Genomic DNA, 27,590 nt, shown 5'->3' with positions numbered 1-27,590 from the left:
CATGTACCTTGGTTGCGGGCACATACCGAGTGGGGAGTGTGCAGGAGGCAGCTGGTTGATGTTTCTCTCTCATCGATGTTTCTAACTCTCTAGCCCTCTCCCTTCCTCTCTAGAAAAAATCAATAAAATATATTAAAAAAAAAAATTCTAGCCCCATCCGAGCCAGCCATCATAGACTGGTCTATAATCAGGGGTTAAAGTATAACTAAGAATACATCCCAGCATCTGTCAAAATACAGTTTAATACCTTGTAAATCCCATTTAATTCATACTTAAAATTGAATCAGTAAATAGATAATACTCTTCATCTTCCACTAAAAGCATGTACATAATTAATCTTTAGAGGCCAGTCTTTTATATAATTCTTCTACCTCAAAGATAATGGGAGAAAGATGACCTGCCACAGACACCAAAACACCTTGCTAGGCATTTATCCTGAACCATGGGAGTTGAACTTACATGCTTTAGCCAGGAAGAACCTCAATTAACATATAGCCAAAGTTATACCTATCAATTCAGACCATAAGTGCAGACAAGATGTTTCTGTTTTTTTTTAGTAAATAGGATGTTAACATTGAAATTGGTGGCCTTGACTACCTCAAGGACATGAAATAATTTATATCAAACTTTGGTGGAGGAAAGCCAGTAATTAGGTTGATGAGAGACAAAGAAAGCAAGTACCGCCCTAGCCAGTTTGGCTCAGTGGATAGAGTGTCAGCCTGTGAGACTGAAGGGGCTCGGGTTTGATTCCAGCCAAGGGCACATGCCCAGATTTTGGCCTGAATCCCCAGTAAGGGGCATGCAGGAGGCAGCCAATCAATTATTCTCACTCATCATTGATGTTCTCTCTCTCTCTCTCTCTCTCTCTCTCTCTCTCTCTCTCTCTCTCCCTTCCTCTCTGAAATCAATAAAAATGTTTTGGGGGATTTTTTAAGAAGAAAGCAAGTACCTGGTGAAGCAGGCTGCGCACAGGCAGGAGTCTGTGTTTCGTGGAGCACCTGTGCCCGGAGGTACAGCTGGGGTGCCAGTCCCACTCACAAGGAGATGATAACAATGTGGTACTCTGTGCCCTGAAAAAGAGAGGGTTGTTAAAAACCCAGCATGGTCACTCCCAGCACGGTGAGATCTTGGGAAATGCAGCTAACTTCACCTACTATATGATTCACCCATTTATATTTGGCTTTTAAGTGGTACAACCATCACCACAATCCATTTTAAAACAGTTGTCACTCTTTCAAAAAAAGAAACCCCTTGGACATTACCCATCATCCTCTAATTCCATCTCCTCCTCACGTGCTAGACCTAGGCACCACCAGTCCAATTTTTATCCCTATAGATTTACCTCTTCTGGAGATTTCATACAAAACAACTCATACACTATGTGACCTTTTGTGACTGGCTTCTTTGACTTAGCATAGTATTTTCAAGTTTCATCCATGTTGTAACATGTACCAGAACTCCATTCCATTTTATGGCCAAATACAATTCTATTGTTTAGTTAGGTCATATTTCACTCATCTCTTCATCCGCTGGTGGACATTGGGGTTGTTTCCACTGTTTGGCTGTTGTGAACACAAGTATGTATGTGGACGTTTTAATTTTTCTCGGATCTATATCTAAGAACGGAATTGCTGCCCCTAATGTTTTCAGTCTTCAAAAATTGGAGGAAATCATCCTGGCTGGGTAGCTCAGTTAGTTAGAGCATCATGCCAATATACCAAGATTGCAGGTTCAATCCCCAGTCAGGAAGCAACTAACCCTATCTAATAAAAGAGTAATATGCAAATTAACCATTACTCCGCTACACCCACAAGCCATGCCCACAAGCCACGCTCATCAGCCAATCAGGAGCAAATATGCAAATAAACCCAACCAAGATGGCTATGGCCACAGAGAGAAGGAGGGAGGCTTGGGTTTCCCCGGCGATGGAGGAAGCCAAGCTTTCCGCCTGCCCTTGCCGGCCTAGGCCTCCACTCAAGGCTACAAAGTTTCAATGATAGAAGATACATAAACCCAAACAGAATCGAAGCTGGAAAAAGCAGGAGGCTAGGGTTGCCCCCGGCGATGGAGGAAGCCAAGCTTTCCGCACACCCTGGCCGGCCCAGGCCTCGCTTAAGGCTACAAAGTTTCAATTATAGAAGATACATAAATCCCAATAGAAATGGCTGCCGCCACGGAGCAAGCAGAAGGCTTGGCTCCACTCCAGGTTATAAAGTTTCAATTGTAGAAGATAAATAAACCCCAGATACCAGGGCCTCCACTTGGGTTGCCAGGGGGCGTGGCCGGCCTGCAAACCACTACAGGCCCCTCACCCAGGCCGCCCCACACACCAAGGGAACCCCCACCCTGATCCGGGACACCCTTCAGGGCAAACCAGCTGGCCCCAACCCGTGCACCACGCCTCTATCCTATCTAATAAAAGAGTAATATGCAGATTGACCATCACTCCAACACACAAGATGGCTGCCCCCATGTGGTCAAAGATCCTGCCCACAGGTGGACACAAGATGGCCACCACAAGATGGCCAGCAGGGGAGGGCAGTTAGGGGTGACCAAGCCTGCAGGGGAGGGCAGTTAGAGGTGACCAGGCCTGCAGGAGAGTGCAGTTAGGGGTTACCAAGCCTGCAGGGGAGGGCAGTTAGGGGAAAACAGGCTGGCAGGGGAGCAGTTAGGCAGGGGAATGGTTAGGGGGTGATCAGGCTGGCAGGCAGAAGTGGTTAGGGGCAATCAGGAAGGCAGGCAGGTGAGCAGTTAGGAGCCAGCAGTCCTAGATTGTGAGAGGGATGTCCGACTGCCGGGATCGGGCTTAAACGGGCAGTCGGGCATCCCTTGAGGGGTCCCAGATTGGAGAGGGTGCAGGCTGGGCTGAGGGACACACACCCCCGTGCACGAATTTCATGCACCGGGCCTCTAGTGAATGCATAAATAATTGGACCAACAAATTAGTTCCTCTCTCTCTCTCTCACTACTAAGTAAAAAAAAAAAAATTTAATTGGAGAAAATGACTACCCATGTAACATTTGGCATCATCAATCTACCTGAAGGTCATCCTGAAGGACAAGATCTTAAAAAATTTGAGATTAAAAACATAACTCAGCAGGTGGAAAAATATTAAGAGAAAACTTTTTTCTTAATGGTGGTAAAATACACTCAACATAAAATTTACCATTTTAAAGTATACAATAGAGAAAAGCATTTAAAACTAAATGGGAATTCATTTTCCACTGCATTTATAATACCGGCTCATCTTTATGTGCGTGGTTTGCCCACAAGTAGAAAAGATAGCAAGCACTTTTCCTTTTTTACCCCTTATCCTTAGAAAACCCAAGAAATAGCCCTTCCGGACATTTTTATTAATCCCGCATGTGCCTTTCAAACAGCACAAGGAAACATGCTCGCTTCGGGGCTGGGCCTGGGCCTGGGCCTGGACACAGGGCAGTCACAGAGAACTGCTCCAGTGGGAGGAAGAATGTGGCTTCTCACCAGTTCTGGACACACTCTTCTGTTTACCAGACAAAGTGAGACTGTGGCGTGTGTGCAAAACATTCCCTTCACAATGAAAAAGAAATAAAAGATAGTGTGGATTTTATTTGTACAGGCAGGGGACACATTTCCCTTCTCCAAGAATCAGCAGGAAATGTAGGCACTGGCTAAAACAAGGCCATCTGGACATCCTACGAAGCAAGCAACAGGATTAGAGCCTGCCCCATCCATGGTTTCTTTTATTATTTCCAAAGATAAATAAATAGCCAGCCAATCAAGATGGGCTTGGCTATGCTTTTGGCCTTAATATGAAATGTTTCTACAGGTATCAGCTCTAAAGAGAACTTGCTTCTTTTATTGAACTGGTTTGCCTTTCAATGAAATCCAGTTTCTGCACTTCTATGACACCCTCATTTTAACTTTCTTTCATAACATTCCTGAAGTTTTTGACCTGTGTAGGAACCACCAATAACAAGCAGCCATTTCTGATGTACACCATTATTGAGTAGGGCCACCTTTCATTAAGAGAAAACTTGGCAGGAAGAACTCAATTATATTCTTGGTTTGCAACAGTATTAACAAATATTTAAAATTATTTTCAGGTAACCTGAGTGAGAGCTAGAAAACTATAAAATGTTACAAGGAAAAGCCATAGGTGGCTCAGTATTTTTGTGTTTGGGTGTCAAGTTCTCTTTTATATCCATTTTTCTTCATTTGTGACTACATTAAAACTGAGTAAGCATAGGCAAATATTTGCTGAGCACCTACTATGTGCCAGGCGGTGGGGTAAATATGCACATGTTTACAAGTCCTCCAATCTGCATTTCAGTGACCTTGCAACATTCAGCCAATTGGTTGGTAGCTGGTGGTTTGGGCTTATCATGTGACTACACTGTTTGCAGAATAGAATGCCAAAGAGCACAGCCCTGTTAACAGCCAAGAAAAAGTACAAAAAGGAGGGAGTTGGTGCTGAATGAATTCCAGGACATTTTGAAAACTGAATCATGACCTGACTTCCAATTACGTTTTAAAATGCGAAAGCAGCTGCTTTTTTTATTTTTTTTTCCTTAGAAAACACATATTGGGCCCGGCCAGCGTGGCTCTGTGGTTGAGCATTGACCTATAAACCAGGAGGTCACGGTTCAATACTCGGTCAGGGCACATGCCCAGGTTGTGGGCTCGATCCCCAGTGTGGGGCATGCAGGACACAGCCAATCAATGATTCTCACTCATCACTGATGTTTCTATCTCTCTCTCCTTCTCCTCTCTGAAATCAATAAAAATATATTAAAAAAGAAAACACATATTGGAGTTTTATTCTCTCATAAGAGGAATTTATCTAAATAATTCATCAGAGGGTACCAACATTGCAGCTTCTCTTAGCGTATTTAAAATGTACAAACATTGATTCGTGAGCAATTTTTTGAAACACTTATTTGTCTAGTCAATTGCATATTTTTAATGCCTTACATTTTTAAATTTTATTTTATTGCTGAGAGTGTTATCAATGTCCCGCATGTTCCCCCCAGAACACTATGCAGTATTACAAGGACAGCAGGTCCTTGAGCAATACCATTTCTTTCACCCTGGTTTCATTATAACGTTGATTAAAAAATAAAATCAATTCCGTAGGGGCCACTTTTTGCTGGAGTTGCATGTTCTTACCGTGTCCACATGGGTTTTCTCAGGGACTCAGGTTTCCTTCCATTTCCTCCCACATCCCACAGGTATGCACCCAAGTTGAATGGCGTGTCCAATTGGGCCAGTCTGAGTGAGTGTGGGTGTGGGTGTGGGTGTGTGTATGTGGGTAGCCCTGCGATGTCCAAGGTGGTTCCCACCTTGCACCCTGAGCGGCTGAGATGGGCTCTGGTCACCAGGGACCCTGAACTAGAACCAGCAGTTTGGAAAGGAATTATCTTGTTTTTAGTAATCTCTCTTAAATGTCTGTATTGCTCACATTTATTTCTAAAATGTTTAAGATGAGATGTGTTTTGGGCCTTTATTTCGAAGTTTGGTGATGTTTCTGTGACCAGAAATATACCACAGGAACTTAACTCTTGTTTATATCAATTAGCCTATGGTAATATTGGTTTCATTATACATCGTTTCACTTAAAGTTGCAATTCCAAAAACCTATCCATGACATTAAGTGAGGACTTACTGCATATTGTAGTAATCAGAATACTTCTTGAAAAGAATGAAAGAGACAGAATTCTTGGGAGAAATAATGGCTTCCCTATTTAGTCTACCAGCCCAATAGAAATCACCAGTCAGAATGCTCATGGGCAGATTTCCCTCCACAGAAGCACAGCCAACCACCTGACTTCTCACCACTGCAGGGAGGGGACGTACTAGTTTTGGGACTCAGAGTCCTTAGGAAGATCAGAAAGTTCGAGGTCAAGAAAAAGCAAGTAGGCTATGATGAAAAGCACTTCTCTAGCTGCTTGCTCCTCCAAGTGTGGTTCATGGGCTGAACCACTAGCATCACTTGGACCATCCATTGGGCTCACCTGAGCTGGCAGCACCACCTGGAAGCTTATTAAAATGCAGACTCTCGGGCCCCGCCATGACTGCAAAAATAAAATCTGCACTTTAACAGAGTGATTCTTATGCACATTAAAGTTTGAGAAGTAAGACACTGAGGTGCTGCTGAAAGATTTAGAATTGATTAATAAAATGAAAGTAGAAGATAACCCATCCTTAGTGAAGGATAATAGTATGTCCAAAGGAAGGCTGTGTCAGGTGACAAGGGAGTCTGACAAAAAAATGGGGATCAACAACACAGTACTTTGTCCTTGTGTATTCAAAGTGTTACAGATACAAGACCTTGTTGTCTTGTGCCCAGTGCTGCTTCCATCAGACTTAAGGGAATGTCTGTTTAAGAAAAAAATAAAAGAACAGTCACCTTCCTTTAATATAAGGATTATGATGGAATGAATAATTTGACTTCTGTTTCACTTGTTTTGGGGAATGAGGAGAAGCAGAGCTGGTTCTACTGAAGGTACTTATTCCAGCTGCTGGAAAAGAAATAAATAGCCCTGGCCGGTATGGCTCGGTTAGTTGGAGCGCGTCCTATGCACTGAAAGGTCAAGAGTTCCATTCCCGGTCAAGGTACATGCCCAGGTTGCAGGCTCCATCCCTCATGGGGGTGCATGTGGGAGGCAGCCAACTGATGTTTCTCTCTCTCCCTTCCTTTCCTCTCTCTCTAAAAGCAATAAAAACATTAAAAAAAAAGAAATTAGGCCCTGACCGGTTTGGCTCAGTGGATAGAGCGTCGGCCTGCGGACTGAAGGGTCCCAGGTTCGATTCCGGTCAAGGGTATGTACCTTGGTTGCAGGCACATCCCCAGTAGGAGGTGTGCAAGAGGCAGCTGATCGATGTTTCTCTCCCATCGATGTTTCTAACTCTCTATCCCTCTTCCTTCCTCTCTGTAACAAATCAATAAAATATATTTTTTAAAAAAAGAAATTAGTAATAATTTGGCAATCAATTCACACATCTGAATCATGTGTTTGTGTAGGATGAATCCCTTCATGGATGATCTTGAGTCAGAAATTGAGAGCATCCAGTTGCTGTCTGAGGGCCACGCCCTTGATCATGACTCAAATGAGGCTGCGTTTCATACTTGTAAAATGTGAAGGCTAAATGAAAATTGAGGAATGGTAAATATACAGGCCACGTGTTGCAGCTCTCCAATCCTCCAATTATACATCCAGAACAAACATCCCTCAACAATTGCAATATTCCTTTCCTGCTAAGCCCGGACTTGACTTCGGGGTCCTCCCTAACTTGACTCTCTGAGCAGCCTACACATCAACTGGCTCTGGCGTGCCATATGAAACCAATTTACCTCCCGGACAAACATTCTTCCAGCTCTAATCGTCCATCATTCTCTGGCAAAGGTCCAGGGTTACAGTATGTCCAGTCTCTAGGGGCCACTTGAAGAATCAGTTTGATCATTACAACATGTTTTCCATACCCACCAGGAAAGAACATTAACCCACATGGACTCTCCTCAAGTCACCTCCATACATATAAACACTCCTTTTTACTTTTTAAGAGAACAGTAACATGATAATAACAACATACAATAAGTAATAAGAATAATGCTGTCTCAGGATTCCATTCTAAAGCATCCCTAAAATTTCAGAGAGAAATATCTCATTTATTTCTAATAAAAACTACCTTTGACAGATGGGAAGAAAATCTACCTCAATCACACATCTCAATAGCAGTACTAGTGACATCTGTGCTGGATAATTCTTTGTTGTGGGGGACTGGCCTGTCCATTTAAAATCTCTGGCCTCTACTTACTACATACTAGTAGCACCGCCCCCTGAGCTATAACAAAAATGTGCCCAGACATTGCCAAATGTCCCTGGGGGGCAAATCCTTCCACCACCACCATGCCCTACTTCCACCCCAATTGAGAACCTAAATAATTACAGTAATTTTCTTAGGGAACTGAGACTGTGTGATTTTTCTCCCGAGTTTTTATGCATTTTCTAAATCTTCCATAATAAATGTAATTCGTTCATATGATTTTTTTAAAGATAGTGACTTTCTACTTTTTAAAAAGAAATATTATCATGCCTTGGTCGGTGTGGTTCAGTTGGTTGAGCGTCGTACCTTGCAACGAAAGGTCTCAAGTCTCAAGTTGGATTCCTGGTCAGGGCACATGCTGATGTTGCTGGCTCAATCCTCAGCTTAGGTGCATGTGCCAGCCGGTCTCTCTCTCTCTCTCTCTCTCTCTCTCTCTCTCTCTCTCCCCCCCTCCCCCTTTTCCTCTCTCTCTAAAAAGCAATAAAAACATACTTGAAAGAAAGAAAGAAAGAAAGAAAGAAAGAAAGAAAGAAAGAAAGAAAGAAAGAAAGAAAGAAAGAAAAAGAAATGTTACACAGATTCCTTGAGTTGATCCTTGGGTGAGTTCTAATGTGTGGCTCATTCAGTTTTGAAAATTAGATCCATTCCCTAAAAATACCACCACACAGGCACGTTAAACTAAGTTTCTCATCAGGACATCAGGGGGAAAAGTAAGGACTGAGGCCTCTAACCATTCAGAAAAGAATGTCTACCCCTTCTTCAACAGGGAAAATCATGGGGGCTTCAGAAAAAGATGTGAAATAAAAACTGCTGTTTCAAGGAAAGTATTTGCCTGAAACATAGTCTGTACATACAAGAATTGCTATATTGCCAGACCATGGAAAAATTTTCAAAACCAGGAAATTAAAATATCTAGATGTAAAATTCTACTCTAGACTTCATCTTCTTGGCTGTTGCACCCGGAATTTCCTAGAGTATTATTACCATTAATTTCACTACTGACTATTTTTAAATCCGTATGGGAGGCCACATCCGCCAAGTTCTCAATGAAGAATTCAACATGTATTGCCCTTATGACAGAGATAACCCTTTTCTCCATCTAGGCCCCCAAGCACCCACCCAGCACCCTCTGGCCTCCCCTGCTTACCCGGGGTGCTGCCAAAGGTTCACGTGTCTTCTGCTCTCAGGTAGAAGTTCTCTTTTGTTAAGAGGGGTGATACCAACTGCTGCTTCCAGAATAGCCATGTATTTTTTGTACCTCATCTTCTCTCTCTCTCTCTCTCACTACTAGGTCTTGCAAATTTCACTCCCTGTTCAATGGAAGCAACTGAAGTAATCTGCAATACTGGGAGCGGGAAGCCGCTGTGCTTTTAGATGCTCGGTGATCCCCAGCCAGAACTATTACCCTCTCGGTGGGGGGTACGGGTGGGGTGCCAGGCTGAGGCCAAACCCCAGATAAATAATGAAGAGGCTCACTCAGATTTCTCTGCAACGTCAGTATTATATAAGGCTACAGAATTTTGAATAAAGCACTAATGAAAATGATTTGCAGGATGACCGTGGTTCTAAACACAGCAATCTACTACAGTACGCTCCCCAATTAATCCGCACATAAATCTTTGAGGCAGATAATCCTTCAAGTACTAATGGCGTAGGAGGTGACTTATCTCAAGGTCTGGTAATAATTGGTCCAAAAAGCCTGCGTGCCCCTGGGTGAACTAAAATCAGAAGCAGATTTGGCTCGTTCTACAGAAACCTCCAACAAGGCTGCACTCTGACAAATGAAGGAGGTCCAGTCGTCATGTAGCAATGCGTTTCTAAATGCTTGAGTCAATAGCAAAGATTAATTCATTGAGAATCAATTCTCTTTTGGATTGTTTTTTGTTTTAAATACCTCTAGCACCCAACATGGGTGAGCTCTGCTAGCATGAAAATACATTGTTGGAGACGTTCAGAAACTACCACCCCCTGCCCCCTTTTTTTGGTGTCTCCCCTCAGTTTTGAGGACCTTTATGGACAGCTTTCCGTGGGATAAAGTTGGATCGTCCATCATAGGGACCCACCTAGTGGATCATAGTACAACATGACCTAGACTGGGTCGACCAGTCTTCCCGGGGACAAAAATATGACATTCAAAGAAAAATGCCCTCTCATTGGAGTTGCTAACCAGGGCTGGTAGGAAGTTAGGGCTGTTGGTGGTCATGTTTCCCATCATGTAGAGAGGGCTTATCATTAGTAGTTGGAAAAAAACCCCAGCACCAAATGGCAACGTGACGTCATCGAATTTCTGGGTCCAGCTATACCTAAAGACCACTGTCATCCCAGGAGACCCCAGGTACCCTTTAATTAAGCTAATAAAGGGGCATTTGTGAAATTTAGTTTTAGTTGCATTTCTGTCACTCTGAAGGAGTTCTCACTTATACACCTCCCTCACCAACTTCTTCAAGCTTTTTCCCCCTATTTAATATGCTATAGGAGTTGTGCTGCTCCTTGTCTAAACACTCATGTATACAAAGGAATTAAAATAGAAGAGGGAGTCATTAGGTAGTAATTTTGATTAACTTAGATACCCACAATGAATAAGTTTTTCAGACCTGCCCCCAGGCTCCCAAATCTTTTTTTTTTTTTTTGATGTTTTTATGGATTTCAGAGAGAGGAAGGAAGAGGAAGAAAGGGATAAAACATCAATGATGACAAAGAATCACTGATCAGCTGCCTCCTGCACGCTACAGGCACGTGCCCTAACTGGGAATCCAACCGTGATCTCTTCGTTCATGGGTCAACACTCAACCACTGAGTCACACTGGCCGGGCCCAGCCCCCACATTCTTGAGCCTTCTTCTACAGATTCTCTCTTTCCTCAGTCGCAGCTTTCTTTTTTCCCCCATTGTTTTCTGTTACCCTGAATGACCTAAATCAGCGGTCTCCAAAGTGGGGAGCACATACCAACAATCTTTGGGGAGGGGGGTGAAAAGAAAATATTAAACCATCTATTTCCTTTTTGTCTCTCAACCATTAAAATTTTAGTTTGACCCAGCCAGCGTGGCTCAGTGCTTGAGCGTCGACCTATGAACCAGAGGTCAGGGTTGGATTCCCAGATTGCGTGCTCAGTCCCCAGGAGAGAGCATGCAGGAGGCAGCCGATCAATGACTCTCTCTCATCAATGATGTTTCTATAGTTTGAGGATTTATGCTTTTAAATATTAATATGTACTTTGAAAACTAATATATATTAAATTACATTAAGGTGTACCATTTATAAGTTAATATACTCATATACATGGTAGACTTCAGATTGGAGTGTATGAGCAAAAAATTTTACTAGTAAAGGGCCCTGTCCCGGTAGCTCAGTTGGTTAGAGCGTTATCCTGATACACCAAGGTTTCGGGTCTGATCCCAGGTTAGGGCACATACAAGAATCAACAAATTGATCTTTCTCTCTCTCTCTGAATCAATTTTTTTTAAAGTTTAAAGGTCAGTAAGTTAAATAACCCTTCAATTGCTCCCTAAGCCTCAATTTATCTTCTAACAACAAAAGACTAAGAGCTCCCACTTCACTTGGCCTAGTTGTACAAATAATCTGACCACAATAAAGTGGTGAAAACAAGGAACAAACCATTTGGATTTGGAATATTCCATTTCCATAGTATTCATGAATATTACTCCCACTGGTTGTTCTACAAACAATTAGTACCAGTTAGTCACAGGAATTCTTGGTTGGCTACAGCTGCCACGGCTGAAAAAAAACAACTCCAATACAGCCCTCATTTAATCATACAGGAAGATGTAATTAGAATTACACAACAGGCTTTGTTCTAACAAATTGTATTTCTAATGACGCATGATAAAAATTATACAACTCTCAAATAAGAAATGAAGCCTGAGCTAAAAAAAAAAAAATCCAGTTTAACTTGTTATCCATTGGAAGCTGTTTTACTACAGTGAAAGTGACACAATACTTTATAAATGGGGGGCATGTTTTAAAGTTCCATTTTCTATAGGAATGTTTTATGCATTTAACACACAACTCTTACAAAGTGATTCTTATCTATGATGATCTCATACAAAATTAAAATTGGGTCTTTCATAAGGAAAAGAATTCTGCCTTAGCAAATAACTAGAAAGAATCTGCTTTTCTCCCATAAATGAGATTGTTCAGTTTTCTAATTGATTTATGTATTCATTTTTTTAAATTGTCATCTTTGTAAGAACTCCTTCATAATAGTATATAAGGACAATACACAGGAAGAAAAGTCTTGTCAAAATACCCCATCCAGCCGAAACCGGTTTGGCTCAGTGGATAGAGCGTCGGCCTGCAGACTGAAAGGTCCCGGGTTCCATTCCGGTCAAGGGCATGTACCTTGGTTGCGGGCACATCCCCAGTGGGAGGTGTGCAGGAGGCAGCTGATCGGTGTTTCTCTCTCATCGATGTTTCTAGCTCTCTATCCCTCTCCCTTCCTCTCTGTGAAATATCAATAAAATATATTTTTTAAAAAAAATACCCCATCCAGATACGTCACTATATGGCAATCTCTTTATAATTCTAGATATTTCTTAGAAATGTGCATTGATTTGATTAATCCTAGAAATTCTTTACAACAGCAACTCTCTGATTAAAAATCACTTATCCTTTTTTTTTTTTCCAATGAATATACATGGCTCAAAATGTCTTTCTTGCCAGGATGCTCAAGATCTGTTTCTGAATCATTCAACTTGAACATAAAAATTCACAGGCCAGACTGACGTTCCCTTTGAATGGATTATTTCTACTTTATTTCTGCTGGAGAAACACAGTGGGCAACCTTCTCCTCTGGGTATTTTAACTGCTCTGGTGCTCTAGAAGTATAAAAATGGAAATGAACTAATGCCACAAACAGGCTGTTTTACAGGGTGTGGTCTGCTTTTCAGGGAGCTGGAAAAAGCCTTACTGAGAGTAGGAGAGTCAGGGAAGCAGCTCTTCCTCTTTTTCTTTTTTTAAGTTCTATTACAAATACCAGATGACTTTATGCAAGTCATTTCATTCCCCTGCTTAATATCGTCATGCATAATCTATATTTACATATTTGCTACTCTGGTGACCAATCAGAGCACTTAAAAAACAAACAGGTTACATTATGTAGAAGAATCATTAAAGAGTTCAAGAAGATTAGTTGTGGCTCTCCTGGATTCAAGCCCGTAGCCCAATCTACAGTCATCCTCAAAACGCACTCACTATTGGGTTTAAACTATTACCTTGAACTGCGTGCCACCAAATGTGACATTCCAAGCCTGTCCTCCCACAGAACACAACAGCTATCTGAAACAACCCACTGCCCAGCCGCCAGCAGCGGACGCCTCTCGCCTTCTCCTGTTTCTTGCGTCCTCCTCCTACTTCTCCTGGCATGAGACCTTGTAGCCACCCTCACCTGTTATGGTGGTGCCCAATCATACCAACTCCATGCATGACATAAGGAAAGATAAATGGAAGGCTTGATTTGAATCCTACTGCTGCTGCTTAAAACCTTGTGACTTTGAACAAGTTACTTGCCCCCTTCAGAAACTATTTCATCCTATGTACAACTGGAATAAGAACACATCACATGGGTGGTTTTAATAATAAAAGAGATGCTATATATGCATCAATGGATGTCATTTCCTCATCTCTTCCCTCCCTTCCTTCCACCTCTCCCACCTCTCCTTCTGTTCCCAATACTTCTTCAAGAATTCTTCCTCAATCCTCACTTCTCTACAGGCAAGAACAAGGTATACTTACAAACTTAACTCTCCTTTGCTGCTACAACTTCCTTCAACTCAGTAAAAGAACCAGACAAGTCCAAGGCTGAGTGGTTCTATAGGAAAAACAAAGACTGGGGAACAGACTGATTGAAGGGTATAGAGACCCAAGGGGCTAGAGAGTGACTGACAGAAACCTTTAAAAAGACGGGAACAAAGAATCTTGGGACTCAGTTCAGGTGGTACCCACCAACTGGCGAGATTCTCCCTTACAATTTTCCCAGATTTTTAATCTCTGTTACAGAATAATTAAAAGCAAAAATTATTACGAGCAACTATATGCCAACAGTTTGGACAATCTGGAAGAAATGAATAAATTCCTAGAAACATACAATATTCCCAAACTGAATTAAAAAAAAACAAAAAACAGAAAATCTGAACAGATTGATTACAACTAATAAAATTTAAGCCATAATCAAAACAATTCCAATAAACAAAAATCCTGGACCAGATGACTTCACAGGTGAATTTTAGCAAATATTCAAAGAATTAACATCTATCTTTCTCAAACTCGTCAAAGAAATCCAAGAGGAGGGAAGACTCCCAAGCTCATTTTACGAGGCCAACATTATTTTAATTCTAAATCCAGATAAAGACACTACAAAGTGAGAAAATTATAGGCCAATATCCCTGATGAACATCGATGCAAAAATCCTCATCAAAATGTTAGCAAACTGAATCCAACAATACATTAAAAAGATCATAGCCCATAAGTAACTCATCGATGAGAGAGAAACATTGATCAGCTGCCTCTTGGTGCATGGGTCGACGCTCAACCACAGAGCCACACGGACCAGACTGAAATCAGTTACATTTTTATACACCAATAATGAACTATCAGAAAGGGAAATTAAGAAAACAATTCCACCCTAGTTGGTTTGACTTTAGTAGATAGAGTGTCGGCCTGCAGACCGAAGAGTCCCGGGTTTGATTCTGGTCAAGAGCATGCACCCTGGTTGCAGGCTCCTTCCCAGCCCCGGCCCTGGTCAGGGCTCGTGCCAATCGATGCGTTTCTCTCACATCGATGTTTCTCTCTGTCTTTCCCTCTTGCTTCCAGAACTCTCTCTAAAAATCAATGGAAAACAGGTGAGGATTAAAAAAGAAGAAGAAAAATGAACATATTTGCCAACAATACATCTGGTAAGGGGTTAATATCCAAATTTATAAAGAACTCAAGCCCAGCTGGTGTGGCTCGGTGGATTGAGCATCATCCCATGGACCAAGAGGTCCCAGGTTCAATTCCTGGTCAAGGCACATGCCCAGGTTGTAGGCTCCATCTCCAGTAGGGGACGTGCAGGAGGCAGCTGATCGATGTTTCTCTCTCATCGATGTTTCTATCTCTCTCTCTCTCTCCCTTCCTCTCTGAAATCAATAAAAATATATTTTTTAAAAAAACAAAATTCATACAAAAAAACAAACAATCCAATTTAAAAATGGGCAAAAGACCTGAACAGACATTTCTCCAAAGAGGACATACAGATGGCCAATAGACTTATGAAAATATGCTTAACATCACTAATCATCAGAGAAATACAAATTAAAACTACATCACTTTACACCTGTCAACATGTCTATCATGAATAAATGCACAAATGACAAGTGTTGGCAAGAATGTGGAGAAAAGGGAACCCTCATGCATTGTTGGTGGGAATACAGATTAGGCAGTTACTGTGGAAAACAGTATGTAGGTCCTTCCAAAAATTAAAAACGGAACTACATTATGACCCAGCAAGTCCACTAATTCAAAAGAATATATGCACCCCTATGTTCATCACAACATTATTTACATATGGAAACAACCTAAATGTCCATCAATAGATAAAGGGATAAAGAAGAAGTGGTGCATTTATACACTGGAATATGATTTAGCCATTAAAAAAAAAATGAAATCTTGCCATTTGCAACAACATGGATGGCCCTAGGATATTATGCTAAGTGGAATAAGTCAGTCAGAGAAAGACAAATACCATATGATTTCACTTTTATGTGGATACTAAAGAAAAAACTAAAACAACCAAAACAGAAACAGACTCATAAATACAAACTGAGGTTGCCAGATGGGAAGGGGTTTGGGGGACTGGTGAAAAGGGTGAAGGCATTAAGTACAAATTAGTAGTTGCAGAATAGTCACGGGAAGGTAAAGTACACCATAGGAAATATAGTCAATAATATTATAATAACTGTATGGTGCCAGGTGGGTACTAAAATTATCGGGAGATCACTTTGTAAGTTATGTAACTGTCTAATAATCACTACGCTGTACACCTGAAACTAATATAAAATACTGAATATCACCCATAATTAAAAACTTAAATTTAAAAAAAAAAAAACGATGAGCTGTGATTGTGAGGATCTGGAAATCCACAGAAAGAGATGCAAAGACCTTGAAGAACAGCAGGAAGACCCACTCTTCTCAAAGCCCGATTCTGTCCCTTGAAAAAAGAGTGCATGATCATTGATTTAGAGTGTGGGAGGCTGGACAAAACCTTCCCCTTCTGAGAACAGAGGCTGCAGACCTGAGACAACGAATAACCGAAAGAGCAATGACAGCCGCACCAATTCAGGGAGAAGGCAACATGAATGGTCCCTTTTTACAAGGAGGAAACGAAGGCTCAGAGTTGGGAAACCTGCCCCAGATCATACAGCCCCTGAGCGTCAGAGTCAATATTCAAGCTACAATTCTGTTCTAGTGCCTTCCAGAGTGCGTGCTCCTGCATCTGATGACCCACACAGAGCATTTACTCCCTGATGCCTGGGCAGGGGGTGCTGCTTCCTCGGAGACAGGAGGTGTCATACCCCTGCCCTCAGACCTCCTCCCTCCTGGCTGCAGGCTTTCTCTTCTTTCTCCTCCTCCACTCTTTCTTTCTCCAGGAGGCCCTACCACTACCATCACCAAGCTGGCTTCCCACCAATGGGTCACTGTCCTTCTATCTTCTCCCTCATAGGCTGGGTTTTTCCCTCGACACCCCCATCCAGAAAATGAAAGTGAGTTACCTCCCGGAGTCCCTGAACTTCCTCATGACCCTAATGGTCAAGGTCCTGAAATGCCACAGGTTTTTAAGTCATTTTGTTTTACATTCTCCTATAAAATATTTCTAAATTATCTATATTTATTTTCAGTTTAAAAATTCTTCTTTATATAAGTGGTTCTATTTTTTCTCAAAGTACATCTTGATAGTATTATATATTTTAGGACACCTGTTACCATCATTTAGTTATTCTCATTCTATTATAAACTCTTTATAAAAATATATAGTAAATTTTAGCTTAATGAATCAGCCCACTATTCCCTCAACAATATATTTTTTGTGAGCAGTTCAGCCACCAGACACATTTGAAATAGCAAAACACTTCCCTCTGCCAATGGTTCAATACACTATAGTTAAAAGAAAGGTAAAGAGCCCTGACTGGTTTGGCTCAGTGGATAGAGCGTCGGCCTGCAGACTGAAAGGTCCCAGGTTCAACTCCAGTCAAGGGCATGTACCTTGGTTGCGGGCACATCCCCTGTGGGAGGTGTGCAGGAGGCAGCTGATTGATGTTTCTTTCCCATCGATGTTTCTAACTCTCTATCCCTCTCCCTTCCTCTCTGTAAAAAATCAATAAAATATATTTAAAAAAAAAAAAGAAAGGTAAAGAGAGTTTCTTGTTAGTCTCAATCAATTTTAACTGACTTCAAAAAATCATATTTTTACAGATCTGTCTCCCTCGGTATTCTTTGATGACCTAAATGGTAGGTATGATGTCATATTTATCTTTGTATATCTAGTGTCTCTCCTGGCTCAGGAACCAACATATAATAGACACCCAATAACATTAGGGTTTGCTTCGTAATTAAGTCAGCAAGGTGTAATGGGCTAAGCTCCTGCACTCCAGAATCAGACGCCTGCATCTGAATCCCAGCTTCACACTTACTTAGCTGTGTAACCTGGGCAAGGCTTTTAATCTCACTGGGGCCTCAGTCTCCTCATCAATAAACAGGGGATAATAATAGCACCTACTTGTTAAGGTTGTGGGAGAATCAAAATAACGAATATATGCAAAACCCCAGAGTTCCATGCTCCCACGTGGACCACTTTGACCTTCCAAGTGTCCACTTAGATCTCCTGTGGTCCTTGCCCTTTGGCAACTGAGGTATGGTAACCTTTGACCCACCTTTCTAGCCCCACCGGGAGGATTCCTGGTGTGGCTTCCCGCCTGACCAGTCCTTCCAGCCTCCGGAAGATAACCGCATGCTGCCCAGGGCATCGACATTTGGACCTCCCATGTCTCCCTGTTCCAGCTCCCCTTGCACCTGCTGCTGGACCAGACTGTCTTCCTTGAGTCACTTCTCAGTATCTAATTATATGTTTGTGTTTCCCTGTTTAGCACCTATCTTCTTCTCTGGACTGTAAGCTCTGTTCTGAAGGCAGAGACCTATTCTGCTGACATTGCATCCATTTCTTGTTGACTTTTCTTTCTAGTCTAACCTAACACTCATCCATTCCTCCCCTCCCTGGACAACCACTGAGCTCCTTCCTATCAAACACCCTGACTGACACTGGACATACAAATAATACAAACCATCTCTGCCCAAGAGAATCACCCAGTCTAATGGAGTGACAACTAACTGCAACCCAGCATAGAGATGTGAGTGACTGTGGAACAGGAATGTGACAAAGGAGAGAGAGGACAATTCGGGGTGACGATCTTAGCATGGAAAAGCCTTCACAGAGGAGGCACTTGAGTTAGGTCTCAATAATATGAGTAAACATTTCCTAGGCTGACAAAGGGATCTGAGGCCTCTCAGGAAGAGGGAAAAGTATTGTCAAGACCCAAAAAAGCAAAAACAGCGAACAGTGTTCTCGGACCAGTAAGCAGAGCGAGCTGGCAGGAAGGCAGTGCAGGGCTGGAGGGAGGCAGGGATGCCCTATGTCATTGGGCTCTGCACAGAGCCAGGGTATGGCAGATGCCGTTCCCTCTGGCTAACACACCCTTCCTAAATGTCACCAAACCATTATTTAGTGAACATGCCCACTGTGCCAGCCACTGAGGTAAGTGTTCTACATGCATTACCCTCTTTAGTTCTCACATTAACCTTAAGAAATGGATGTAAATTCTCCATTTTCAGATGAGAAAACTCAGGCACCAAGTGACTAAGTTATTCTGCCTGGGGCCACACAGGTAGCAAGTAGTGGAGGTATGATTCCTACCCAGGTTACAAAATTCATGCCTGCTCACACCTACTAAGCCTGGTGCCCTGTGGCCCTTAGCATGCCCTCATCACAGTGAAATGTAATTGCCTCTTTGCTTATTTGTCTCCCTGGAGAACGTGGGTCTCGTGAGGGCAGAGACTTTGCTCTGCTCACCACTGCATCCCTAGCACCTGGCACGGTGCCTGGCAGAGTACAGGCATCCACAGTGCATGAATGCATGAATGAGCAGGGCTGTGAACTCTGCCGATGTGTACTCTCACCCTTCTTCTCTGTCCCTGTAGTAAAGGGATGCCACCCATCCTGAAACCAAGATCTATCTGAGTGCTAAACCCAAGGCATGTCTGTCCTCTCCAGCTTTGGTCAGAGGGAAGAAAACAGAAGCAACAGCCTCACTTCCTATCCCATTCCCCATCCCCATCTGTGTACAAAAAAAAAAAAAAAAAAAAAAAAATTAACATCCTTTGAAAGGCCTGCTTACAAGGTTGGCTGGCATCTGGGAATTTGGATTTGGAGAAGGTCCCCGCCATTCCCAGGACCGGTAAGTGTGGCTCACTGACCCTAAACTATTTGCACAAATAATATAGTTTATGATAAACCTGCTTTCGTTCTGGGAGTCTGAACTTTTGTAACATACTATGCAGAGGATTCCAAAGTAGTAAGTCCCCAGAACAAACCCTAGGCACTGAGTCTTCATGAGCTTCCCTGGTTGACAGCATTTCACACACACTGTCATAACTCGCTGCTGTTGGAATTAAGCATGCTCTATAGGGCTCCACGGGGGGAGGACGCTGGGAGCTTGCGCCAGGTCTCCTCGGATTTCATTCCGTGTGCTTTTCCCTTTGCTGACTTCACCGTGACAATCACAGTGGTGAGTACAAACTTCAGGTGTGAACTTCGTGTGATTCCTGCAGGTCCCCCTAGAGAATCATCGAAACTGGGGGTGGTGTTAGGGCTCCCAGACACTGTGTCTCCACAGAAGCAGGATGCTGAAATACTTCTTGTCTGTCCAGTCCTGTCCAATAACCAGAGACTCACTCCCAGGGCCTGGAGGGGCCAGGCAGGAATGGAAAAGTGTACAACCGGCTGAGAGGGATTGGGGACAACAGGAGAGTCTAAAGTAGCCAGCCACAGCCCGGCCGGTGTGGCTCAGTGGTTGAGAGTCGACCCATGAACCAAGAGGTCACTAGTTTGATTCCCAGTGGGTCAGGGCACATGCCTGGGTTGTGGGCTCCAAACCCAGCAGGGGGTCCACATGCATGATGTTTCTCTCTCATCGATGTTTCTATCTCTTTATCCCTCTCCCTTCCTCTCTGAAATAAAAAAAATAAAAAATAAAATAAAATAAAAACATATTTAAAGTAAGCAGTGGCTCCTCAGCTCCTGACACCAGCAAGTCCCAGGCAGAGCCGGGCAATCAGTTTACAACCACAGGTATTAAACCCTTTCCCTCTGCTAATAACAGGTGCCCCCAAAGGATAACAGAGAACACCCAGGGACAGGCTTTGCCCTTTCTCCAAAACCCAGAGAAATGCCTTACATCCTCAGATACAATGGGGATTCCTTTGAAACAGAATATACAATAAAATGTGGGGATGTTTGCCCCAACTTTGTGAAACCACAGCAAGAGTGAAATAAGTTTCAGAGGTCCCAACAGCAGTGGGCCACCGCCCTTCTTGGATTTCTTTTCTGTAGCAAACCTGACCTTCATAACTGTCAGCACCCACTCTCAGAATCGGCTTATACAAGTTATGCTAAGGAGACTAGACACGGGGCAGCACAGATATTAAAGCTATTAAGCCAGGCAGGCATCCGCGGGAGAAGAGGAAAACTAAAACTCAGCAGTCACTGCTGCTTCTGGCTTCTGGTCTACAAAGCTCGGCTTGGCTCCAGGTTGGTGATGATTAGCAGTGACAGGCAAGAGGAGCAGAGTGGTCCAGTCAGGGCTCTAGGACTGTGGCCTCTGGACTATCCTAGGAAGGAAAGTCCACACGTGACCCCTTGGCCCCAAACTGCACATCCCAGAACCTGGTAATGTGAGCTCCGTGAGGGATGGGACGGGGAAGCCTGCACAGCTAGCAAACTGAAATAAATCTCAAAAGAGCAATGGACTCAATTTACATATTTAGTATTCTTCTGAAGCACTGGAACTAGGGAATCTATTCAAAACTGATTTCTTCTTTATCTAGTCTTTTCCTTAGAAAAGAATTTTTAAAAATCAAAAAGAATGGCCTAATAAATAAGCACATGAAAATATGTTCAACATCAGTAGCCATCAGAGAAGTCTGACTCAAAACCACTTCACACCAACTAGGATGGCTAAAATAAAAACAGACAGTAAGTATTGATGAGCATGTGGAGAAATTGGACTGTAAACTGGTGCAGCCACTTTGGTAAACAGTCTGGCAGTTCCTGAAAATGTTAAATATAGAGTCATCATGTGGTTTCCACTTGTAGGCATGTACCCAAAAGAAATGAAAACATATGTCCACATAGCTTGTACATGAATGTTCACACAAGGGTCAATCATAATAGCCAAAAAATAGAAACAACCCAAATGTCCATTAAGAGATGAATTAAAAAAAATGTGTATATATATGCAATGGAATATTATTTGATTGAAAAAAAGAATAAAGCACAGATACATGCAACAATATAAACTTTGAAAACATTATGTTAAGTTAAAGAAGCCAGACATACAGAACTACATGTTGTATAATTCCATTTATAGTAAACTAGAGGCCCAGTGCACGAAATTGGTGCACTCCGGGGGCGGGGAGGGGGGTACCTCACAGCCCAGATTGCGAGAGGGCACAGGCCAGGCCAAGGGACCCACTGGTACACAATCAGGGTCAGGAAGGGACATGGGAGATTGGCCAGCTGGGGAGGGACCACGGGAGGGCTCCAGGGAGTATCTGGCCCGTCTCACTCAGTCCTGATTGACCCCAGCAGCAAGCTAATCTACTGGTTGGAGCATCTGCCCTCTGGTGGTCACTGCACGTCATAGAGAGCGGTTGAGTGGCCTTAGCATATCATTAGCATATTACACTTTGATTGGTTGAACAGCCGACCAGATGACCGGACACTTAGCACATTAGGCTTTTATTATATAGGATGTCCAGGATAGGCAAATCTATAGACAGAAAGTAGATTAGTGGTTGCTTAGGGTGGGGGAAGGAGGAAATAGGGATTTGCCAGCCAAATGGTGGAAGGGGTTCATAGAGGAGTTCTGTCTTTTTAGGACAATAAAGATGTCCTAAAATTGATTGTGGTAATGACTGCACAACTGTGTAACTATGCTCAAAACCAATACGTTATACAATTTAAATAGGTAAATTGCATGGTATGTGAATTACATCTCAATACAATTGTGTGTTTCTAGTTTTGTTTTTCTAATCCTCACACGAGGATATTTTTCCATTGATTTTTAGAGAGAGTGGAAGGGAGTGGGAGAGACAGAGAGAAACACTGATGTGAGAGAGACACATCAACTGGTTGCCTCCCATACCAACCTAGGTTTGTGCCCTTAACCAGAATCGAAACCGGGACCCTTCAGTCTACGGACCAACATTCTAAACACTGAGCCAAACCAGTAAGGCCAAATGTGTGTTTCTTTAAATGGCCTAAATCTAGAAGAGAATTGCAAACAAATTCAGTTAACTAAAAAGTGTTAGGAACCTCAAATTGGGAGTTTTTCTGTCTCCTTTGCACTGTAAATTTCCCCCAAATGATGATAAAGATAGCTTTTACTATCACTTAACAATTTATAAGCACTTTTACAAATAAGGTCCTTTTGAGCCCTTGATATAATCTTAGAGGAAGATAATTATCTTCCCCTAATTTTATACTCCGGGATGCGGTAGCTCCACATTTATGAGGTTTACTCCCTCTCTCAGTTGGCTGGTCAGGGTAGATGTCAGTTCTTCCTGTGCCCTTGCTCCTACACTGCGTAGCATCTCGGGGCGCCACATAGCGACTATCAAGCCAATATGCAGAGATGGCAGAGCCAACCAATCACAATGCGGAGAACGCCTTATTTTTCTAGGAGACGGACATTTATGCTACATTCAAGCCAAGTATAATCTAACTGATCACTCGTCAGAGGTCTTGTGGTAACAGGGAAAGAACCCTTTGTTCTTTTGGAATTTCAGTTTTGGTTCACCTTCTTATGTGCCTCAGGGCCTAGTGCATGAAGTATCTGATGTTCCAAAAGATATTAATGAATACATATATTCTCAGGCATCCATCAGCAGGCAGACTTAATCTTCTACATGGAACAACCATGGAAAGAACCATGGTCTAAAGTAGGAAGACGCAGGTTGGCTTCAGTTTTCTCATCTGTAAAATGAGGGGGGAGAGAAATACTTCTCCCACTGCCCTTGTAAAGATTTAATGAGAATATATCTGAAAATACTCGATTCACAATAGGCACTCAACAAATGTTCGTGGGTGCTAAAATGAAATAGTCTGATACCTTGATCTCTCCTATGGAGACCAGGGGGTTCTTCTGGGTATTCTAAACCTCAGATCTCGAGAACGGTGTTGACTGGATTTGCCAAACCTGAAACAATAACTACCTAATTTTAAGGAAGACTTCATTATTAATTTTATTTCAGGTTTAATATAAAAGTGTGTTCTCTTGTATCTCCAGATTAATTTTCCACTATCTTAGTTGAGTGTGTATGAATGAGTGTGTATTTTTCACCAAATGAAACACTGAACGAGATTGCTATTTCGGAAGAAAACATAGTGGACGAGGGGAAATCTTTTCTCTTTTGCCTTACTAGAATGAAAAGGAAATAACAATCCGAAATTCTGGGAATGCAAGAATCTCCCGAAGTGGGAGAATTTTCTGCCCAAGTCTTGCCTATTTGAATGATCTTCATTCATCGTTCAAAGGGACTTTTCAATCAAAGGAAACTAAGTTCCTTCCTACAAGCTGATAGGCTCACTGTGAAGCAAGTCGTACTACAAGAAAAGTCAAGGGTCTTAGAGAAAAGAAATCTGGGAACAATGTGAAGAATCTGCCACTATTTGGCTATTTATTAGATCTTTCCAATATCCCTGGATAGCTTGTGTATTCCAAACCGCATTCCTGATCTGTAACAATGACTCTCTTGGATCCTAAAACCAACCATCTTTATTAGTTCACCCAGTCACATTCATGGTCTCACCAAAAAGCATGTCCTCAAACCACAAGCTGGACAATTTTAAGCAGATGCAAGCAGATGACTTTCACTATTACAAGGTTTTTCTAATTTATACAAATATTTTTTTGGAACTAGAAATAATGCGGTTGGACCATTAGACTAATTTACCATTAAAGCAGAAACAAAATAGTCTGGGGGATTTTAGACAATTATTTCAAATCTTTCTGAAGTCTTGCTATCCCTCCTCCTATATACCAAGTAACAACTTTTTTTCTTAAGGTTTATTCTGACAAATTTTCAAAAATGAGTTTTATTATTTAAAAAAACAACACACTAAACCCAATATAAACAGGCCATCGAAAATAAAGCCAATTAAAAGCAGAGATAGATGTTACTACGCATCTACGCTTAGCTAATTAGTGCAGTTTGAACCCTGGGTTGCTCCAGTCCTTTCCAGCCAAACCAAAAAGGAAACCCTCATGGTCAGGGCTGTCACTATTAAAAGCACATGCACTCTAAGAATCTGGAACCAGCTGCCTTGCCCAGGCCAGTGATGTAAGGATCGCCAAATGTTTGCTTATATTCCCTGTGAACATGATTTTACTTTTGCTTTACATTCCTAATCAACCTTTTCTGTACCCTACGAAAAAATATTAGCAGTCTCCAGAAGCTCAGGGGCTGGGGAGAAGTGGGCATGGGGTGTTGTTTAACCGGGACAGAGTTTCTCCTTGTCTTGATGGAAAAGTTCTGAAAACGGACAGTGGTGATAGTTGCTCAACATTGTGAATGTACTGAGTGCCACTGAACTGTACACTTCAAAATGGTTAAAATGGTAAATTTTATGTTGTGTGTATTTTATCCTAATACTACCAGAAAAAGAATAAAAATATTGAGAAACAAAAAAACTCACAAGCTAGTATGCTAACTACAGGTCCAAATACTGCAAGAGCCTGGCGGGCTGTGACCCGCCAACTGAAATGTGTTTGTCCTGGTCTGGCAACAAGGTTCAAATGCAGGATTGGATGAAAATCACTTCCTTACCCCGGACAGAAAACTTAAGACTGGTGCTTCTGAAACATTAGCAAGCTAACGATCCCGTATGCATCTTGACTCAGCAGGTCAGGGTGGGACCTCAGAGCATGTATTTTAGCAGGTCCCCAGATGATGCCGCTGCTGGGCTGCGGACCTCACTGGAAGCAGCGCGTCCCAGGAATGCCAACTTATCAGTCTAAATCTAGAACCAGGTCCTCTCACAAGGACACACAGAGGGGCTGATCTTTCAAGCCAATTGGTTCAAGACTTAGCTTACCAACCAATCACCGTTCGTAAAAATGCGTTCGGAAACTTGGATAGAGGGCCTGACTGTGAAGAGGGCCCCCAAGAGTCCCCACCCCCCCACCTCGGGGACTAGGAAGCAGCTACAGGCGATAAGTGACTGCAGAGAGACACAGCTCCGCAGAAGCCCTCCAGCCGACTTCAAAACAGTCTTGAAAATGCCCTTCCCCAGCTCGAAGAATGACTGGAATTCAGTGGCCTTTATCCAACATTAAGACTTCCAACTCCGTGTGGACTGAGTTCCCTATAGCAGAACCTTTCAATGCACCCCTAGAAAACGGACAACGCCCAGCGTGTTGACAAACTCGGCCCCTCCCTTACAAATGAGTCAGAAAGTACAAATAAACAAATAAGTAAATGAAACAGTTTCTCCAAAGTTCTGCGGGACAGGGGCAACAGACCCCCGCTCGGCCGGCGGCGCGGGTCCGCGAGGCGGCCGGGGCTGCAATGGGACTCCCAGGTGCGCAGTTTCCAAGCCCCGCAGGCTGGCAGCTCAGGCGGCCTTACCAGCTTCCAACTAACCCTGGGCCCGCGTAAATCCAAGGCACCAGCTCCTGCCCCTTCCAGATAATATCGCAAAGGCTGGCAGAGCCAACAGAAACTCAGAGGCCTTTTAAACGTGTTCAAGAGAAGCTCAACAGGAAGTGAGACCGCTCCCATCCCTTGGAGGAGATGGCGCGAGGCCAGGTCGGAAAAAGAAAGTGGCCCCCAGGTACCTGTAGTTGCCTCAGGTACGTGCTCAAGCCCACTTGCAAACGGCTCCCCCAGACAAACCCTATAATACGCCGTCGTCCCCCGGGGGCATGGGGAAGCAAATGTCAGCCAGGCATCCCCCAGAAAGAAAAAAAAAAAAATCAATCCTCAATAGAGAAGAGCTCAAGGAAATGGGAGTGGGGAGGGGACGGACGGGCATGAACTCGCATTTACTCGCGCTGCCCCTTACCTCCGTCCACACGACGGATCAAGAGTGCAAGCACCCCGCCACACCCCGCAAATCCCTCCTTTACCAAAGTTGGGGCAGGAGGAAGGTCCCCCAGCGTCGCCAGAGCCCGGGCTGCGGCGCCTGGCGCAGTTCTTTTCCCGCTGCGCGGCGGGCGGCACCGGGAGGCGCTGCGGGCGCTCCGGGCCGGGGAAGGAGAGGGAGGAGGGCGCAGTACTCGCCTGTAGGCGGGTGGCGTCCGCGGTCAGCAGAGTCGGGCGCAGGCTGCGGGTGGCTCCGGTCTGCGCTTGGGCGCGCTCCCACGCGGCGCCGGCTGCTGGGCCGCTGTCCCCTGCTTCCCGCGCGCGTCGCTGGTGGCGCCTCTCCCGAGCCGGGGAGCGGGAGGCTGCCCGGGAATGGGCGGGCGCAGTTGGCCTCCGCGGCCGCTCCTGTGTATTATTGTGACTCAAGCTATTTCCTGTTTGGAGCTTTGAGAGAAATAAAAATATATATCCAAGTTGGGGGGCAGAGCGAGTTGGTCAGCGGCTAGCCAGAGAGCGGCGGCTCAGAGGGGACGAGGGTGGGCAGCGGCTGTCACCTGCTTCCTCGAGACACGGAGGGAGGAGACGCAGGTTGTTTTTTTTGTGTGTGTGTGTGTGTTTTTTTTTGCAGCGTTACTTTGGGGTGTCTGGAAGGACGGGGTTGCGGGGCTCCCACACGCCACCAAGTGGTGGGGCAGGGGCCGAGGCTGCAAAGATCGCCTAGTCACTCCAGACAGCGCAACGCACTGCCCTACCTCTTTCCTTCTCTGCAAAACTGCACTGAGTTTTCTTCCCGCCCAGGGCAAGCGGAATGCGCTGTACTTCTTTCTTAATTCGTGCCCAGGTCGGCTTTCTAACCCTCTGCAGGATTGTGCTTTTGGAAGAGGGTAGCTCCGGCCACTGCGTGTGTGTGTGTGTGTGTGTGTGTGTGTGTGCGTGTGTGTGTGTGTGTGTGTGTGTGTGTGTGTGTGTGTGGTGGCACTGGGGTCTTCGTTTTGTTGGCTGGGGTGGGTGGGAAGCAGGTTAATGAGGTCGGTGGAAAGTTAACTTTTGTGATCAGCTTCCGTTCCCCTCCCCCACCAGCCTCACCCTTAGCCAGGATCACAGGGTCTGAGGCCCCAATCCGGAAATACCGGTTCCTCCCGCTGGGACAATAGGTGAGGGCGGGAGCGCTAACCCCAGAGTCCGCTTAGTCACAACCGGAATCCCTGCCCAGCCGAGAGCAGAATCTTCCTAGTGTCCAAGCCTGCCCCTGGCAAGCAGGTGCTCCTTTCACTTCATCTTGTTTAAAATCCTGGGGCGGTGCCCTGGCCGGTGCACCAAAAGGTTGCTAGTTCCGGTGAGGATACAAGTCCAGGTTGCCGGCTGGTCCCGGGTGTG

The 27,590-nt window shown here is 43.8% G+C and overlaps 1 protein-coding gene across 12 annotated transcripts in view; it reads right to left on the bottom strand.

The window, feature by feature from the left end:
- The window catches only part of TJP2 (tight junction protein 2), a 110,119-nt gene extending 83,298 nt beyond the window's left edge, over positions 1 to 26,821 (bottom strand). For 2 of the 12 annotated variants that reach the window (XM_080669195.1, XM_080669184.1), the window contains exons 1-2: positions 19,443 to 19,518; positions 950 to 1,070 (exon numbers count right to left, since the gene is read on the bottom strand). In XM_080669195.1, coding sequence (XP_080525321.1) covers positions 950 to 1,070; positions 19,443 to 19,501 — 180 coding nt within the window. In that variant the 5' untranslated portion in view covers positions 19,502 to 19,518. Of the gene's footprint in view, positions 1 to 949; positions 1,071 to 19,442; positions 19,521 to 26,257; positions 26,375 to 26,411 lie in introns of those variants that run through there. The other 10 variants (XM_080669197.1, XM_080669198.1, XM_080669189.1 and 7 more) reach the window with 9 other exon arrangements.
- Between the last annotated feature and the right edge of the window lie 769 nt (positions 26,822 to 27,590).

The sequence above is a fragment of the Plecotus auritus genome (genome assembly GCF_963455305.1).
Source record: "Plecotus auritus genome assembly, chromosome: 5".
NCBI classification, from domain to species: domain Eukaryota; kingdom Metazoa; phylum Chordata; class Mammalia; order Chiroptera; family Vespertilionidae; genus Plecotus; species Plecotus auritus.
Note: the sequence above shows the minus strand (reverse complement) of the source record. Positions and strands in the feature narration are given on the sequence as shown.